We start from the raw sequence: 17,042 nt of genomic DNA on the forward strand, positions 1-17,042 counted from the left end.
ACGTAATAGCTTCAATTAATTACATTCGTAGCAGATGTAAAAAGTAACCAAAGATATAAATTCTTTCAGTCTCTTCAAACATATTTTATATGATACAAAGGCTAGTACAAATTTCAAGAGATCACGTGACATATTTTAATACGTCAATGATCAATCTTCTTCATCCTTTCTTCGGGCGTTAGGTATGTCGAGCTGATTCCCCGCTGCGACAAAGGAATCTTCTCTGATTCGCGTGTAATCACCTTTGAGATTAGCCGAAAAACAAGCTGGAATCGTCTGGACGAGCGTTATAATCCAACACAATAGGGCTTACAGCCGCGTTAAGACACGAACCCTGTGCATTGCCATTACAGCTTTATTTTCTTCGCGTCCTCGTTAATATTTATTGTCAATAGTGACCTGTTAATCACGACCGTAATCCGAGATGCGTAAACATGGACAAAGAAGAAAAATACACGAAAGAATCCTGATAACAACGAAAAACAGCGAAACCGCTGTAGCAAATTACAAAAGTATTTATGATTTTTTAAATAAATATAACATTTTACAGAACTGATCATGGATCTGGATAATTCAGCTCCGATAGTAATTTATAATAATAAAATAAAATCAAGTATATCAGAAGCAAGTCTGCAAAAGAATTCAATCGTAGATACTACGATGCAACGCAATTAATTAAAACAGCACATAAAAATCAACTAACAGTAAGAATACGTAAAACAAACTAAACAGCAACCAAAAAAAAGCACATCATTTTAACGCATCATCGAACCAAGTATGTACATACGTACACTTTTAACTTACTGTTACCAATCATTTTAATAACCAAGCTCTATATACCAGTAGTTTATAATTGCAAAATAAAATACTCCAAACGCTAGAAATAAATCTTGTTTAAAAAAAAAAAGTTCAATTCTTCGTCAACGCATCGCAATTAATTGAATCACGCGGTAAAAATCAGCTGCCGATAAAAACAGGCTAACGAAACAGGCTAAGCAGTAACCAAAACAAAATCGCTTTAACACATCATCTTCGATCCACGTACACCTATTATCACGTTATCCGCAGACTATACGTTATACATACACAGTAACAGTATAGCGGAATCACTATTAATTGCATGGTACAGCGTCGGTATACCGGCTGGACGGTTAAACCGTGATCCGCGAGCGTTTTGAATTCATCTTCCGGAGGATTTAATCCTTCGCAGCTATCGCCTGTTTACAGGGAGCGCAGGATCCACCGCAGGGATAGCACGTGTCGTGATTGTAGTTTATGGGGAGCTGATTGCAGGAGCGTGGGACGGTTGCAAGATTGTGGATGGGCTGAGTCGCCAGGCCTCGTCGCCATTCACCAGTGCACTTACGTATCCAGGCATCGTGTCAGTGTTTCGTTTCGTAATCATTAAGATATGCATTATCCCTCTAATGACGAGCAGCCGTGTGCAACAGCGTGTCCGATCGTGGACTCCGCGCTTCGTTCTTCGCTTCTTCGAGAGGGTACATAAATTTCACGTAAAATGCCTGTACACGAGCCTCCTTCAGTCTCGGCTCTGATTAAAGTGAAACCGTGGCTGCATCTGTCCTATAAATTAATTGGTTCGGCATCATCCCTCGCTTTTGCCCTTTTCAATGTATTCCTGTGTTTCCCGTTTAATGGATTTGCCGAGGAGAACTGCCGAATGTTCGCATTGCTCCCTTAAATCATATTACGCGTCAATTCCTTTCGTGTTACTAGGTTACGCATGATGATGCAAATACATTTGCAGGCTATAAGCATCGCGACACTTATTCGTTATATTTGTCGGAAAAGTCTAATAAATTTTACGTTATAAGGCGCTGGGAGAATAAAGCAACTGGTTTGTAGTAAAATAATTAGGAAACGATAGCAGCGCAGAGTGTTCAACGTTTACTAAATATCAGGTGGTCCGAAAAGTTTCTTTTGTTTCGTAAGGAAATAATGGATGCACAACATTTTCCGTTTTATATTATTTTGTCGAATCACGTATGATCCATTTTGTTCTATCAAAATAAAGATCACAACGTTCGACAGATTAGGTTTCGTGTTCGTATAAAGATGCATCGTTGTAAAAGACGGGTCTGTAAAAGAAAGACATTTTTCGGACAACCTAATACAATCAGCTTTCCCAATACGTAGATACTAATGGCCACAGGTGTAAATATATATTTTCAATTATTCAATTTTAAATCAAACTCTACACATACAAAATAATTTGGAACTTTCGGGAAGCTACGAATAATACTATTATAGGGGATTCTCGGAACAGTCGATATCGAGACAAAAAGACAATTTAGTCGAATGGAAAGCGGTGAGAACGAAACTCTCAGGAGCTAGTTCCATCATCAGCGAACACAGATCGTTCAATTTCGAACGCTTGGTCCCAAGAGTGATTCTCAAAGACAGTCTTGAATCTGCGCGTAGATCTAACCTGGCCAGAGGTTTCCAGGTGTCTATAGGTAAAATGATCAATCGGTCTATCGGGAATGATTCACCGGAAGTTCTCAAGAAAATGTCTGGCATCTATATCTTGGAAATTCGTGTAAAACGGGACGACTACAAAGAAACATTTCCAGTGGAATGCAGTTGTAGACGCGTACATATATTTATATAAAAATTCAATATCTTGTTATTTCGTCTAAACTTTAATTTTATACCGAGTAAGCGGAATAACTGACGAATATGGAGTAAGCTTCCGATGTAAGCTCTATTCTATCGTATTTTCCTGAAGCTAGAGAAATTCTCTTTCGATAGAAAACGTAATTAAGTCGTAAACGATTGCAGCAGAAACGTCAGTTGTAAACTTCTATTTCCTCTTCTTTTAATTTATATTTATTTTCCACTCGTAATGCACAAATTCAGCACTTCAAATCCTACGTAGATTCTTTTCCAAAAATATTTGACTAAAACGTTTCAATGCGTACGGAATACGGTTCACCGAAGAGAGTCTCCGAAAAAGTCCTGCTCCTCGTAAAATTAATCGTCATCGAGATCACGCCCACCAGGTTCTCGCGAGCAAATTGTTCCCAACTATAGTCGCGTCAGTAGGAGGGTAAACTGTCTCCACTGTGTGACACCGAGAGACTTGTCAAAATACGTCAATGCATAAGTAATAGTGCCGGTTCTGTCGCTTTTTGAGCCTCGGTCCCAAGAAACGGGAGACGAGTGAGCCGCGTCCCAGCGCGAGAAAAGGGGTGAATGGATGACAATTAGGTGAATTGTCGTCCTCCGGGAATATTTCCACGAGCAGCAGGCCTCGTCTACCATGTGTCCCTTCAAAGTGAGATTCCAAATATTTCAGTGAAAAACTGAAACTCTCTGGGGATAGCGACAAACCATCGGTAAATCCCATACAATCGAAGCAACGTTACGAGTCAAATTTTACAACCTACAAATTACAAGTTAATCGGTATTAATAAATTCTAACAAAGAACCATCTGCAAGTGGATATGAAGAATTATGCAAATCATTTTATTGAAATTGCGCTGTCAGAAATCGAACGACGTATTGACACTAATATAGATGTATTTTACCGTTATTACACAGCAATGACTCGTAATGCACCGATGAATAGCTACTTTGGATTCATCATAATATCTGTATACTATTCGTAGTAATTCCACCGAATGGTTTGAAGGATTACGCAGTCTTAACTAGAATAAGAAATTGATGCAACGTGCAATAAGTGAAAAAATATTTTCATTCATCCATAAAGACTATTGCCTCTATCTATGATAGGGTGACCTAAGAAAGGCCAGTAAAAACTCGTGTGTCTCAAGATCTAACACGTATATTCAATAGATGTAGCGAACGAAGCACACGTAACATGATCAAAAAAGCGCTGGCAAACGGTTCTGACAGAGCCAATGATTCAACAAAACTATCAGCCGCGACCGGCTACATCGTTGAAGCGGCTCGTTTCGTCATCCTCTTCCCTCTCGCGCAACCTGGCCAGCTAATATCTCAATCGTTAAAGTGGTTTTCGTCGGTGGCTGGGTATCCACCTATGCACCTATATAGCAATAACCTATACTAAAGTATATTACACGAGCGTGGCTCGATAATACGTGGCCATTTTCATTTACCAGTCAGGCAAGCCGCGTATAGGCAGAGGGAACGCGCATTGGCAGCTTCGGAGAGAACTGGTACATCTGTACCACGCGAACAGAGAGAAAAGGAAAAGGATAGAAAGAGAGGCCGGAGTCGTCAGAAAAGCACCGGCCATTACGAGTGTTACAGCGGCGGTTCGCGCGGCGCGTCAAAGAGCGCTCATTAAATGCTGGCAATTAACTGCGGGCCAAGCTCTTGAAGGTTCTCCTCGAGAACGAAGCCAGAGCTTCGTTCTTTTCCTCTTTCTCTCTCGTCGCGTCCGCTTGTGGGTTCTCTCTTATGCACGCGCTTTCCACGTCGAGCCTCGCAGCTGTAAAAGCGACCCACAACTATACGTATACGCAAATCGAACCACACGGTTTAATGCAACCCCTTTGCCAACAACAACTATCGACATGCGACCCATCTATCACGTAGTTATTTAACGCTGTGCAATTTGACACGATAGAAGAGAGAATTTTTGACGAATCGTAAAACTTTCGTATTTCGAAAAAATTGTCGTATTCCGGGATAAGTTGACGATGGAATTGTTGGAAATATTAAATATTAAGATATCAGCGTACGGTTCATCTATCATACACGCCAGTGGTGGAAATCTAGCACAGTGTAGCTTATCTTAGGTTCCCGGTGGACTTGCGGTTTAACTTGGTGATCTATCGCGTATGGATGTTAAAATTTAGTCGAGTAGATCTATTTCGTCAGGTTTTTTCATTAGGTTTCCACCGGTTCGATGATAATCATGTTGATATGTATGTATAGGAGAAATTGTGATTAGTTAAATTTATCGTATAGCTAGTGTGTGATAGTAGTAGTTTTGCAATTGCTGCTAATAATTACTTTAGTAAACGGAAATTCGTTTGCAAAACTGTGTGAAAGATGATGCACATATTTCCAACTATGTTCGCGTTTAATTTTGTTGCTAGTTTCGAGCTTAGCCGAAATTTGTATCTATCGAGTAATATGGAATTTGTTAATCTTTATATAAGCATTTCCTGGATCAAAATGAAAGTGGGAAGAGAGCCGAAGGTCTAATCTGAGGGACGCGTTTATAAAAGTTCACAGATTAATCTTTATAATTAGTTTTTTTACGAAATAAAAATTTGATCGAAACGTGGACATACTATGACCATCTGGCGGCAGGGAATGAAGTAATTTCCTCATGACCAAATTAAAAGATCAAACTTTCCTTACAAGCGTAATTTTTGAATTATTTACGGATTAAACAGAAACTTTAACTTTGTAATTGATTAGTTATATACATGTAATTAATGCAGGGTCCTATGGATATAATGGAGCCATCTGGCAGTGAATCAGTGAACACTAACCAGTAGTAAAAGTATCAGTAGTTCATCATAGATGGCGCGACCAGATTATTTTAGTTGATTATATTTATTTATGTACATATATATATATATATATATATATATATATAGATAAGCATAATACGAAAAGTATTTATTTTATTATAAAGTACCATTGAATTTTCTAACTATATTTCTCGAAAACGCTGATCAATATACATACATATTTATAAAAAAATTACACCATTAATGTTGAAATATTTTCATGAGTCACTGTATGTATAATAATGTATAATATATACGTACATATGTATATACGTAGTTGCTTGATGTTCTATCTGCGAAATACGATATGTTCCGAGATAGATACACTTCCAACATTTGTTGATTCAAACGCGGTCGATTTGCCGCCAGTCGAAACATCCCCACCCCAGTACGAAAGTTATTGGGCGAAACTGCGAATTGCGGGGCAGTCGATTATGGAAGCTTGTTGCGTGAAGATGTACGAATTGACATTTCTGATACGTATTCTGTCAATTGCGTATTATACATTTATACTGCTATCCTGCTGCCTTTATATACTACTACGAGGCATCAGGTTTGTTTTATTACATACGTTTATTATTATAACAAAATCAAGTATTCTTTTGGGTTCTTTTTTATTTTCCCTTGATCGTACGTTGACTGCTGCTTATCGATAGTTTATACTTTTTGCGTCTGAATTAGATTTTATATTCGATCGTTATTTCTTTTTAATGTATTTGATTCTACTTTTGTGTATTTATATTAAATTATTTGTCTTCTTTTGTACAAGTTGTTTGTTAATGATGTGGTTGGCACGAAAGGAATATAAATTCGAACAATGGAGGAAATATGCAACGAAATATAAAACGACATATCGACGAAAATATGGCGATTCTCGATTAATTTGATGGCTTCCGATGATTTGGTAATGTTACCTTCATTTTAATGAGAGCAATCACGTTTGTATTGTCTTTTCATTGAATCATTGAAAATATTTAGTGTACAATTATTTTTTTCATGATACATATATGATATATATATAATTAACAATTTTATACTTTTTTGAGAATATGAAGATTTTTAAGATGCAAGACAGGAAAGTTTTAGGATGCAATTAGAAAAAATTATACAAATCGCATTGCTAGATCGAGTATATCGAATAATTTCTTTGTTATAAATGAATTATAAGAATTATTTCATTGTTTTAACCTGTATATTCCAAAATATATTTGTAAATAATTAAACACAGAAGATTTTCATATTTACAGTAAATATGTTGAATTTTGCTGCATTTCCCGCACAATCTTTTACCGTGGCAATATCGGACTTTCTCAATATTAATAATATCAGGTTTTCATTATTTTACACTTTTCAAGTAATCGACACCGTCTTTAAAAACAAATTATAATATTCTACGCTTTGTTACAGGTTTCTTCTAGCCTTCACTTGTTCCATCGAAATCGATGATCCCGAATTGATGATTCCGGCTTGATCACGACTTCCTTCAGCATACAACAATATCGATGATAACGTTCTTCGCATTTAATGGTGAGTCGCATGCATTTTTCTTCCTCTGGTCACTCAATCATGTCGTAGGATGAAAGGTCCGAATCAGCACGGGTGATTGGTTGTATAAGTAGAATTTTTGACGAGCATAGTAACCCCCCGGGTATTTATTATACCCGTGAGTAGTAACATTTTCTGGTCTATATTTTATTTATTAATTCAGGATAGGTTTTCTTGCACAACGCATTTTAATGTATTATTTTATAATTATTATATTACTAGATATAATTAATATATATATACATATCATTGAAAATTACACAATATATTCAATACAATTATTTATAAAATTAAATTATATTCAGTATTGCTATATATTTATAAAGTCCAAATATCCATATGAATATATATATATATGAATATTGAAATAAACGACAAAATGACTTCGTTTAAGTATTTTTTAGTGAAAAAGTCTGATACCCTCAGACTTCGTTAATATGGAAATTCAATTATGATTAAAGTTATTATAATGCTGATGAAGATTATAAGTAATATTTACTTTAATCTTTTACTTAACGATGGTATGGAACAGTTTTATTATTTAATTTTATTATTTATGTATTACACATAATTTCAATAAAAATATGAAATAGAGAAGTATATGTTAAAGTATAACTTTGTCTGCCCGTTATGACGGATATTACCAATTTCACGCGCAAGAAAACACTTCGCGACAGGCTGATTTCAGAATCAAAACGGGTTTTAAACGTTTCTTTGTGTTTTTAAAAATGTGTTTTGATAAAGATATCGCTTGAGGATATTTCGAGTAATAGAGTTCATTTAGAGTCCATTGTTATTTATTCATATAAATATTATTTGCATTGAATCTTAATTTATGTTTAATAAATATGTACATTTTTCATTAATTTCCTTCATTCTAGCATAATAGTTTAATTTTTCATTAAAATAATAAAGTAAAATACAGCATAGAATTATTAAAATTTGAAGTGAAATTAGATTGCAAAATCAAAGAATATTAGCCTGTTAGATACAAAATATAATAAATAGGCTAATCATATTTTTAGCATAGGATTTTCAGGTTTAACCCCTTCCATGTTCATTGTCAGGATCTCACTCACGTGCCCAGGCGCGTCTTGGGTGGGAGGAAGGCAATGGACATGATGAGTAGTCTATAAGCTTAACAGTTTTTTCAGCGACTGACGTTGCGTTAGCGTATCGTGCACGACGTATTTTCTACTGAGTGTGTATGTGGTTAGGCTGTGGAATTGGAATTCAATTACCATTGGAAATAACAATGTTAGTAAATGAGTATAGTGGATGTTAATGTTAATATTACTAATCTCAGTATTAAACTACAATGATAATTACATCGATTAAAATACGACGACCTATTCCACTCAAATTATTTCTTTAGATGGTGATAGATATACATGATTATATATACAATTATGTGTATTTAATTAAAATTTAAATTTAAATATACTTGAATAATTAAAGTTGGAATATACAGAATATTTTTACGCAATGATCGCTAGCCATCGTCGATTGATTTCAGGAAAATGTACATTAGAGTGTGAAAGTTGTATGCCAAACTCCGGTATCGGAGGCGTTCCGGGACGTCTTTCTAGTGTAGGCTCTTGCGCCCAGGTTATGTGTGAGAACCGTGGAGTGAGTGTGTTGGTGTTGTCTGTTTTGCTATTTTTTAAATATAGGGCTAGGTAGGATAGGTAGCATTACCTTACGGTGTGAATGTTAATTATAAGTAGGTAGGGCCAGGCAGGTTGGCACGGTCTCTGGTCGGGTAGGCGCGATTTCACTTGTCCAGCCTGTTTTAGGAAATTTGATTTGAAAAATCGACGGCGAAGCTGGCATCACGAATGGAGCATACCATTTGTCTTGAGCCTTGGCTACCGATTTTTCGAATATCGCAGTCGTGGTCGCGAGTACGGAGTAGGTTCCGAAACGAACGTTTATTGCTCGAGTACGCACATACCAATGGATAGCGGTGCACGGAGAATAGCATCCGCGGTTTATCTTTTTATTTCATCTAAGTTATTTTTTATTTTGCGATTAGAAAGACTCGAGCTAGATTTAAGTTTATGCTGCAAATTATATATTGCATACAACAAATAACAGCTGAGATATAAAAAATTGTTCTTATCAGTATTATGTCACCTTGTCATTTTTTAATATATTACTTTTCTTACTTTTGCAAACTTTTGTTCAATTATCTCGAGTTAATTGATATTGTTACATTGTTCGTATTATGAAATGGATAAAAAGTTTAGTTCGAGAACATGTATTCCTCTGAGTTCAATGCAAGTCAATTTATACGATGCATATGTTTGTAAATGACCATGAGCTTTGTTAAACACATTTCTAAAATTACATGTACAAACAAATAAAACTACGTTACTACAAAAATTGCATATCGTGATAAAATTGTAGATCTTTATCGTTATACTAATAAAAATGAGAAATAAAATATTCCGAGTATGGAGACACCGTGCTATGGATTGTCAGTGCATTTTCTCCTGTCATATTTCACGACTATCCATTTCATCGGTGCTAATTTCTTCATTCGGTGAATTCAAATTTTCACCAACTAGAAGCGCTTTAATCTCGTGATATGTTTTTCCTTTTGTTTCCGGTACCCATATAAACACCATCACAAATGCCAAGAAGCATGATATAGTGAAGATAAAGTAAATCGCATACGATCCTACATTATCGGTAATCACTTGATACAGTTTCGGCACGGTAAAACCAATTATACCATCGAAAATTACAATGATGGCACGAGCGGAGCCTTTTAGTTCCGTAGGAAATAACTCGCGTAGGAGAACATTGGGTAACGTACCTAAACCAATGTAAAACATTACTTGATATATAATTAAGTCGATAACTGGAAGAATAGAGACGTAGGAAACGTCAAATTTATGTTGATCTAACAAAAGATAAATTGCTAGAACAATCAATGTAGAACACGATCCAAGCGTAGACAGAATCAGAAGTTTTCTTCTTCCAATAGATTCCACTTTTAAGTGGGGTAAAGAGCTAGATATAATGTCGGCAAACAGGACCACCATCGTCGCTTCATGTGTTTCGAGGGAAATCGTTGTTTTGCTAAACAACACATGCAGATACTGCATAGTGATGAAGTTTCCGCTAAGTTGTTGTGCCATGATCAAGCCGAGCATGATAAACAAAGCTTTTCTGTTGCTTCCTTGTAGTATTTCTCGCAGCTTGGTTGAGCAGGTATATTTAGTGAGTATATTTACAAGCTGTAATTCTCTTCTTCCTAGTGGGTGTATTTCGCTTGCGGGCTCTGGGTGTATTTCGCTTGTGGGCTCTGGGTGTATTTCGCTTGTGGGCTCTGGGTGTACTTCTCTTGTGGACTCTGGGTGTATTTCGCTTGTGGATGGTTGGTGTAATTCTCTTGTGGATTGTGAGGGTAAATCGCTTCTTGATTGTAAGGATAAATCGCATCCGGATTGTTGGTGTAATTCGGATCTGGTCTGTGCCCGTAGAGCACGTAGTTCCATTTCCTCTGCGCGAGTATTTTCGATGCAATATTCCATCGATTGCTGTGTTTGCGTCATTTGATCTGATGTCACCGACAAATATCGAGGTGCGGAGAAACACCTGATCGACATGAAGCATATAAAGGATAGTATTACAAGAAGCAGCAGCAGTGACTTGTACATCATCCAGAGTCCTAGTGCGTAGAACAATACTGACGCGATAGATACGTTCGCTGCGGTTACAAAACCTACGATGCCTGTGAATTTAATATCGACGATTTCTGACAGGTACATGGGATTTACCGTACTGCCAATACCAATGCCTATACCGAGAATCACTCGAGCAATGTATAGTACTTTCACGTAAGGTGCTTCGTAGATGGTGAACCAACCTATGGTTAACATTGTGTTGCATAATACGAGGCAGATATTAGAACAGCTGCTGGCGGCCAACTGTGTAGCCACAAGTGAACCGATCATTGAACCAAGTACTGTCAAAGAAACCATCCATGAAGATTCGTCGTGTGTTATCGTCATCGGAGCGCCGCCGGTCCCGGTTATTAGATAATAAAGAGAAATCGTTGTCCATCCGTTGACTGAACCGCCTATGATCGTGGTTAGCGTTACTGGAATGAGAGACAGGTAATGCTATATATAGCATATGTTAATTGTATTGCGGTCGTCTGATAATTACACTGCATATATTTATGCAAGTTTGTACTTTTAACATATACTGTTAATATATTTATAATTAATACATACCGCAGGCTATAAGTAATTGAACTCTTCGCGATGTTAGCTGGAATGCTTTCCACTAGTTTCACTTCTTAACTATTCTATCATTAATCTGTTAATCCATTCGCATTATATGTGCATTAGGAGAAATACTACATGAAGTAAAATACTACATGTAGTAAAATTTGTTAGAGACTTGCGATAAGTCTAGGTATATTAATGTGTAATAATGGACATATTTTCGATTTCAGATTTCTCATTAATATATAAAAGTTTGTACTCGATTTATGATATAATAAAGAATCAGTGCGATGAATATCAGAATCGAAATGTCAAATTTATTATAATGTACGATGGAATAGAAATGCAACTTTAAACGATGGTACGTAAGTCATTAGAATTGAGAAATAATTCAAGAACGCCACTATGAAATATCAATTCAAGGAGGCAAAGTAAATTGCATTCTGCGTATTAAAATTACAGATAAATACATGACGCAATATCAAGAGTGAAAACTAACCGATAATAGCTATTAGGCATCGCCGGCATTGTGAGTTGTAGACCATAAGAGCATCCTCTTCCGGTGATGGACGGAAAGGATTGAAATCATCGCTCTGAGACGATCTTCTGGAAACCTGGAAAACAGATACCTTTGTTAAGAATAGAAATCATAATTCCATTCTAATTAGAGAGTCTAAGCAAACTTTTAAGCGAATATAACATCCAAATCGCGGAAAACATATTAATACGTGTTTAAATATTAATATTTTTCCAAAGGAATTAAAAAATTGTCTTTCTTCTATCTTAATAGAAATACAATTTATGATATTTCTATCAACAGCATTAAAATATGCTTGATGTTATTTGATATTATTATAGATAGAAGACGTACCTGAGTTTTTTACTGACGTTTGCTAAAGGTTATTTGTACTTTTGAAAACTTTCTTCTAAAAGCAATTCCTTTGATTGCCCTCCAAATCAATAATCATTTGAACGGTTTTTATATATTTCTTAAATATTTTTTGTAATTAATGAAATATATTAACATGTCCTATAGATAATACCGAAGAACCGTTTGAACCTTCAAATATGATTCGATATTTATAAGAGGTAACAGTTTTAAGCTTCGAACATTATGTTTTGGTGGATCGTGACAGTTTAAATCAGGGTGAAAGATTCCAAATTTTAAATGATTACGATCGATCCAGACACAAGGTCAAAGATTTCAGATTATTGTGACTTTTAAATAACGAATCATATTCGTAGGTTCAGACGATTCTTTGGATCTCGGATATATTGGATTGGATATATTCTCATTCAATTAGAATTTGTTACTCTGCGATATTTAATTTCTAACTGTTTACTTCAAAAATATATGTTGTATAATCATATTAAATGCTTACCGTCCTACGCTGAGACATGTTGCCAAAAATAAGTACTTTTACGCAATTATATAATCACGATAGATTTTCAATAATTCAATTTGTAGAATCCAGTTCACTCATAATTATTTAAAAAATGCACGAATGATCATGGGTGGTTATCTATCGCAAAAAAGAACAACTGTAAAATATCATTACACCGAATCTCGTGATTTACGGATTTCGTATCGATTTGTTCGATTTCCACGAGTGTCACAACCATACTGGGTACTTCTAGGGCTACTTCCCCTTTACATACAGTCGACATTATTTCAACACATAAACACTTCTAATTCTCCTTGTTATATGTTTAAATGTAACGAATTAATTTTAAATATTCCGACATAGGAACAATAATATTTTTGTACATATTATATCTAGGAAATATCCTAATTATAATGTTAGAACAGTCGAATGCCAAATGTTTATGATACATATTTCCTATAATGTAAAAATTAAAATCAGCAAAAATAATTGCACAGCTTCGACTATTATATATTTTTGTTTCATTTGCTACATCGGCTACGTTGCGATCATAATGCAGTATTTGAATTTATAATATTATAATATGATAATATTATAGCATTTGGGTTTATAAGGAAACCTTTAGATTTTTTATAGTTAGGTTTAAGGGAATCTTTATATTCTTGATCGGTAAGATTTATAAAGCCACTCTGTGCCTTTATTATTTTCGGATATGTATTATGCAGGGTTTACGAAAAGACCTTTAGGTTTCTGATTAAAGTATTGAAATTAAATTAGATGTTCTATCAGGTAGAGTTTTTCAAATTTGATGGGACAGGATCTAGATGGAACGTTTGTGAGTCAGGTGCGTGGTTATATAGAGTATCTTTACTGCAGAAAGCAATGCTTCCTAGATGCATTAATCCGTTCCTAATAAGTACTTTAATATTTAATTAATTTATACATGCATTTAATTATACATGCATAATTAACAGTAATGTTTAAGTAGATAAGTGTAAGTAGATAAATAGTATAATTCTTTATGAAACGCATCATTCTCTTTTTTAAAACAATTTTACCACAGACGAGGAATAGGAATAGACATGATATTCAGTGCTTGTTCACATTTTGCGGGTCGCATGATCTCTCCATACCAGTTTCGTGTCGCATGCGAAGTTACTATTTCAGTTTAATACTGGTTTGAATTAAAACTATAATCTTATACGAAATTATAAATAAAATATAAAACTGGACATCCAATATTAGCAACGAAATATAATTCTATCTTGTTACAATATTTCAGTAAACATCACACACTATCAAAATAATAAATTACTGTATAGTAAAGTACTGTAATAAGAATTAAGTGAATCGTTTAATCAGTTTTAAATAAAATTGCTATTTCATATATCTGAAACAAACATGTGAATTTTTAAATCTTTCCTATTTTCATCTTTGTATTCTCAACCCAATAATTAATTATATATTATCAAGTATAGGTAATCTTATTCACGATCAGAAACTCGTAATACAATCTATCGATGAAACCGTCTCGATAATTTATCGATAACGATCAGACGGCGTACCTCGATGTCCCACGGTGTACCTCGATGTCCCACGACATCCCCGACATCCCAAGATGTTCCACGACGTCCCGCGGTGTCCCAGGTCATTCCAAGATGTCCCATGACATCCCACGATATCCTTACGATATCCCATGGTAGATTCTCCCACGGTAAATTCTCTTCGTAGCATTTTGTGTATCAAACTGTACCAACGGTGTCCAACGTTGCAGTCCAGTCTAGATCATCCTATATTCTCTTCATGGCATTCGGTGATTCAAATCGGACCAACGGTGTTCCACGGTGCTCCATTTTGCTGTCCAATCTAGATCATCGAAAATTTTCTTCGTGACTTCTGGTGATCCAAACTGGATTGCATTAGCGTAGTTCTTGGCTTGGTATCGTTTTCCAAAGATTAGTCAACTGATTAATTTTTGGAAAACGATGCCAATTACCAGATCTCACCACGAGGAGGTAACTACGCACGAGACCCGCCCATGAGTTATTTAACATTACACATCGATCTTGATCTTCAACCTATTGGCAAGAATGCCGAGTTCTGACTATGCTTAAGCATGGGCCTGCCGGGCTGGGACTATCGAACAGAATTATGAATGCACGGCCCCAAGTGAACGAGCGACGTTCACCTCCGCGCCCCCCGAACAAAATTACGGAGGACGGAAATTGCTGGTCCCTGACCCAGTACCGAAGTACCAATCGGACAGGACTGCATATCCACGACTGAATTCCCAACAGATTCGCAACCATCAACGGCGCGACGACAACTCCCGTGATTCGATGTAAACGTCGAGCAGTCATCGAGCAGTCACCAAGGCAGAGGTGAAATTACAAATTGAAAGAGCTGTCCAGTGCACGTTTACCTGCATGCACCCAGTATACGCGCGAGCGAGTATGCCATGCAATTATATATTTAAATCATTGATTTAAAAGTTAGGAATTGATGTTATTGTTTTAGATTAATTATCAGGAGAATTAATTTATTATTTTAATTTTTTAGATTTTTAAATTTTGCTATGCATCAGAATATTATACAACCATTTGTAAATTTTCATAGCTTAATTCCAAGTATATAAAACGGAGCATATTCAAACGATCGCATAACGGAAGTGTAGCGAGTACCCTTGTCAGATAATTACAATCGTCGCAACGCAACGTTATGAATTGTAAAGAGCGTGAAAAACACTGATATTTTTCTACATCGGTATTTTATAACACGCGACACAGAGTCTCATATAATATCACGTCTAGACCAATTATTTGTAATAGTGAATGTGCGAAATATCATATACGAATACATATACGAATTAGCATCTCACAGGGAAGTATAATATAAATGAAATTTAGTTTTTGGTTTAACTAAATCTTTACTTTCAGGTTTAAATTTCCGCTTCTGTCGTTTTTAAAGATGTTTTTGTTATTTGTTTTCCATAACGATCGAAGAGCTAATATTTTTCAAATGAATGAGAATAAAGAATTTCTCCGAATTCTTTTATACAAAATGATTAATATTTTGGGAAAAAGAAGGGGTAATGTTACCGTAGAAGAGAAAGTTGCTATTCAGAGTACTTTACCCAGTGAACTCGGAGGTTTTCTTATCATGTTAAAATCGTTCTCAACGTTACCGATCTAGCATTACGTAAGTTTAGGATCTTAGCTGTATTTGGTATTACAGTTGACTCGTCTTCATTCGGACTCCTTTAATTAATTTCCACTAGGGGTGTCTGTAATAAATTCGTCTATAATATAACTCAAATAAAATAGAACATTCAATATCTTGTTTGTGATTTTATATATAGATAGTAATGTTTCCATGTTTCTTGTAGCTTTTTAATAAGGAAGATATTTATTTAAAAGATATACAAAAAATTACATAATTGTTGATACAAAAAACTTTATAAAATTGTCGATATTTCATTTTTCGCGTAAATTATCGTATATTAAAAGTAGGAAATATTATAAATTTCTGAAGTGAACACTATTATGATAGCCATAATTTACCTAAAATAACATTCAACAGTTCGATAGAATTCCTATTAGACAAGGCTAGATATTTATCACTGTGTTATGATACAGTAATTACTCTAATATTCGAACAGACGCATTCAAATATTTTTCAGTAATAACTATAATATAACGCTGAAAATGCCGTGTCTTACAGATATATATTTATATCTGTATACACATATCCTTATCAGCGACAAACACAATGTAATATAAGTACTTATTAGGAATTCGTTATTTTAATTATATTACATTATTTTTAGCATAAATACTGATTTTTCAGCATACAATTGTATGCTGCAAATTATATATTGCATACAAAAAATAACAACATAGATAACAGCTGAGATATAAAAAATTGTTCTTATCAGTATTATGTCACCTTGTCCTTTTTTAATATATTACTTTTGTTACTTTTGCTAACTTTTGTTCAATTATCTCCAGTTAGTTGGTATTGTTACATTGTTCGTGTTATGAAATGGATAAAAAGTTTAGTTCGAGAACATGTATTCCTCTGAGTTCAATGCAAGTCAATTTATGCAATACATATGTTTGTAAATGACCACTAACTTTGTTAGACACAATTCTAAAATTACACGTACAAACGAATAGAACTCCGTTACTACAGAAATTGCATATCGTGATAAAATTGTAGATCTTTATCGTTATACTAATAAAAATGAGAAATGAAGTATTCCGAGTATGGAGACACCGTGCCATGGATGTACAGTGCAATTTCTCCTGTCATATTCTACGAGTATCCATTTCATCGTTGCTAACTTCTTCATTCAAAGAATTAAAATTTTCACCAAATAGAAGCGCTTCAATCTCGTG

The 17,042-nt window shown here is 35.1% G+C and overlaps 1 protein-coding gene and 1 long non-coding RNA gene across 2 annotated transcripts; one reads left to right on the forward strand and one right to left on the reverse strand.

Moving 5' to 3' along the window:
• The first annotated feature begins 6,217 nt into the window (after positions 1–6,217).
• Positions 6,218–7,272, forward strand: LOC117243212. The gene is made up of 3 exons (XR_004495413.1): positions 6,218–6,378; positions 6,722–6,803; positions 6,882–7,272. It is a non-coding gene; the product is annotated as an uncharacterized LOC117243212 (long non-coding RNA).
• Positions 7,273–7,592: 320 nt separating this feature from the next.
• Positions 7,593–12,660, reverse strand: LOC117242067 (probable metabolite transport protein YDR387C). Its single transcript, XM_033508427.1, has 3 exons — positions 12,643–12,660; positions 11,803–11,874; positions 7,593–11,152 (listed from the first exon to the last, which is right to left on the reverse strand). Exons 1-3 carry the CDS (start codon positions 12,658–12,660, stop codon positions 9,518–9,520), a joined length of 1,725 nt encoding a protein of 574 aa, XP_033364318.1. The 3' UTR covers positions 7,593–9,517.
• Positions 12,661–17,042: the final 4,382 nt, after the last annotated feature.

This window comes from Bombus vosnesenskii, unplaced genomic scaffold (assembly GCF_011952255.1).
Source record: "Bombus vosnesenskii isolate JDL3184/JDL3185 unplaced genomic scaffold, Bvos_JDL3184-5_v1.1 scf7180000013265, whole genome shotgun sequence".
Taxonomy (NCBI): domain Eukaryota; kingdom Metazoa; phylum Arthropoda; class Insecta; order Hymenoptera; family Apidae; genus Bombus; species Bombus vosnesenskii.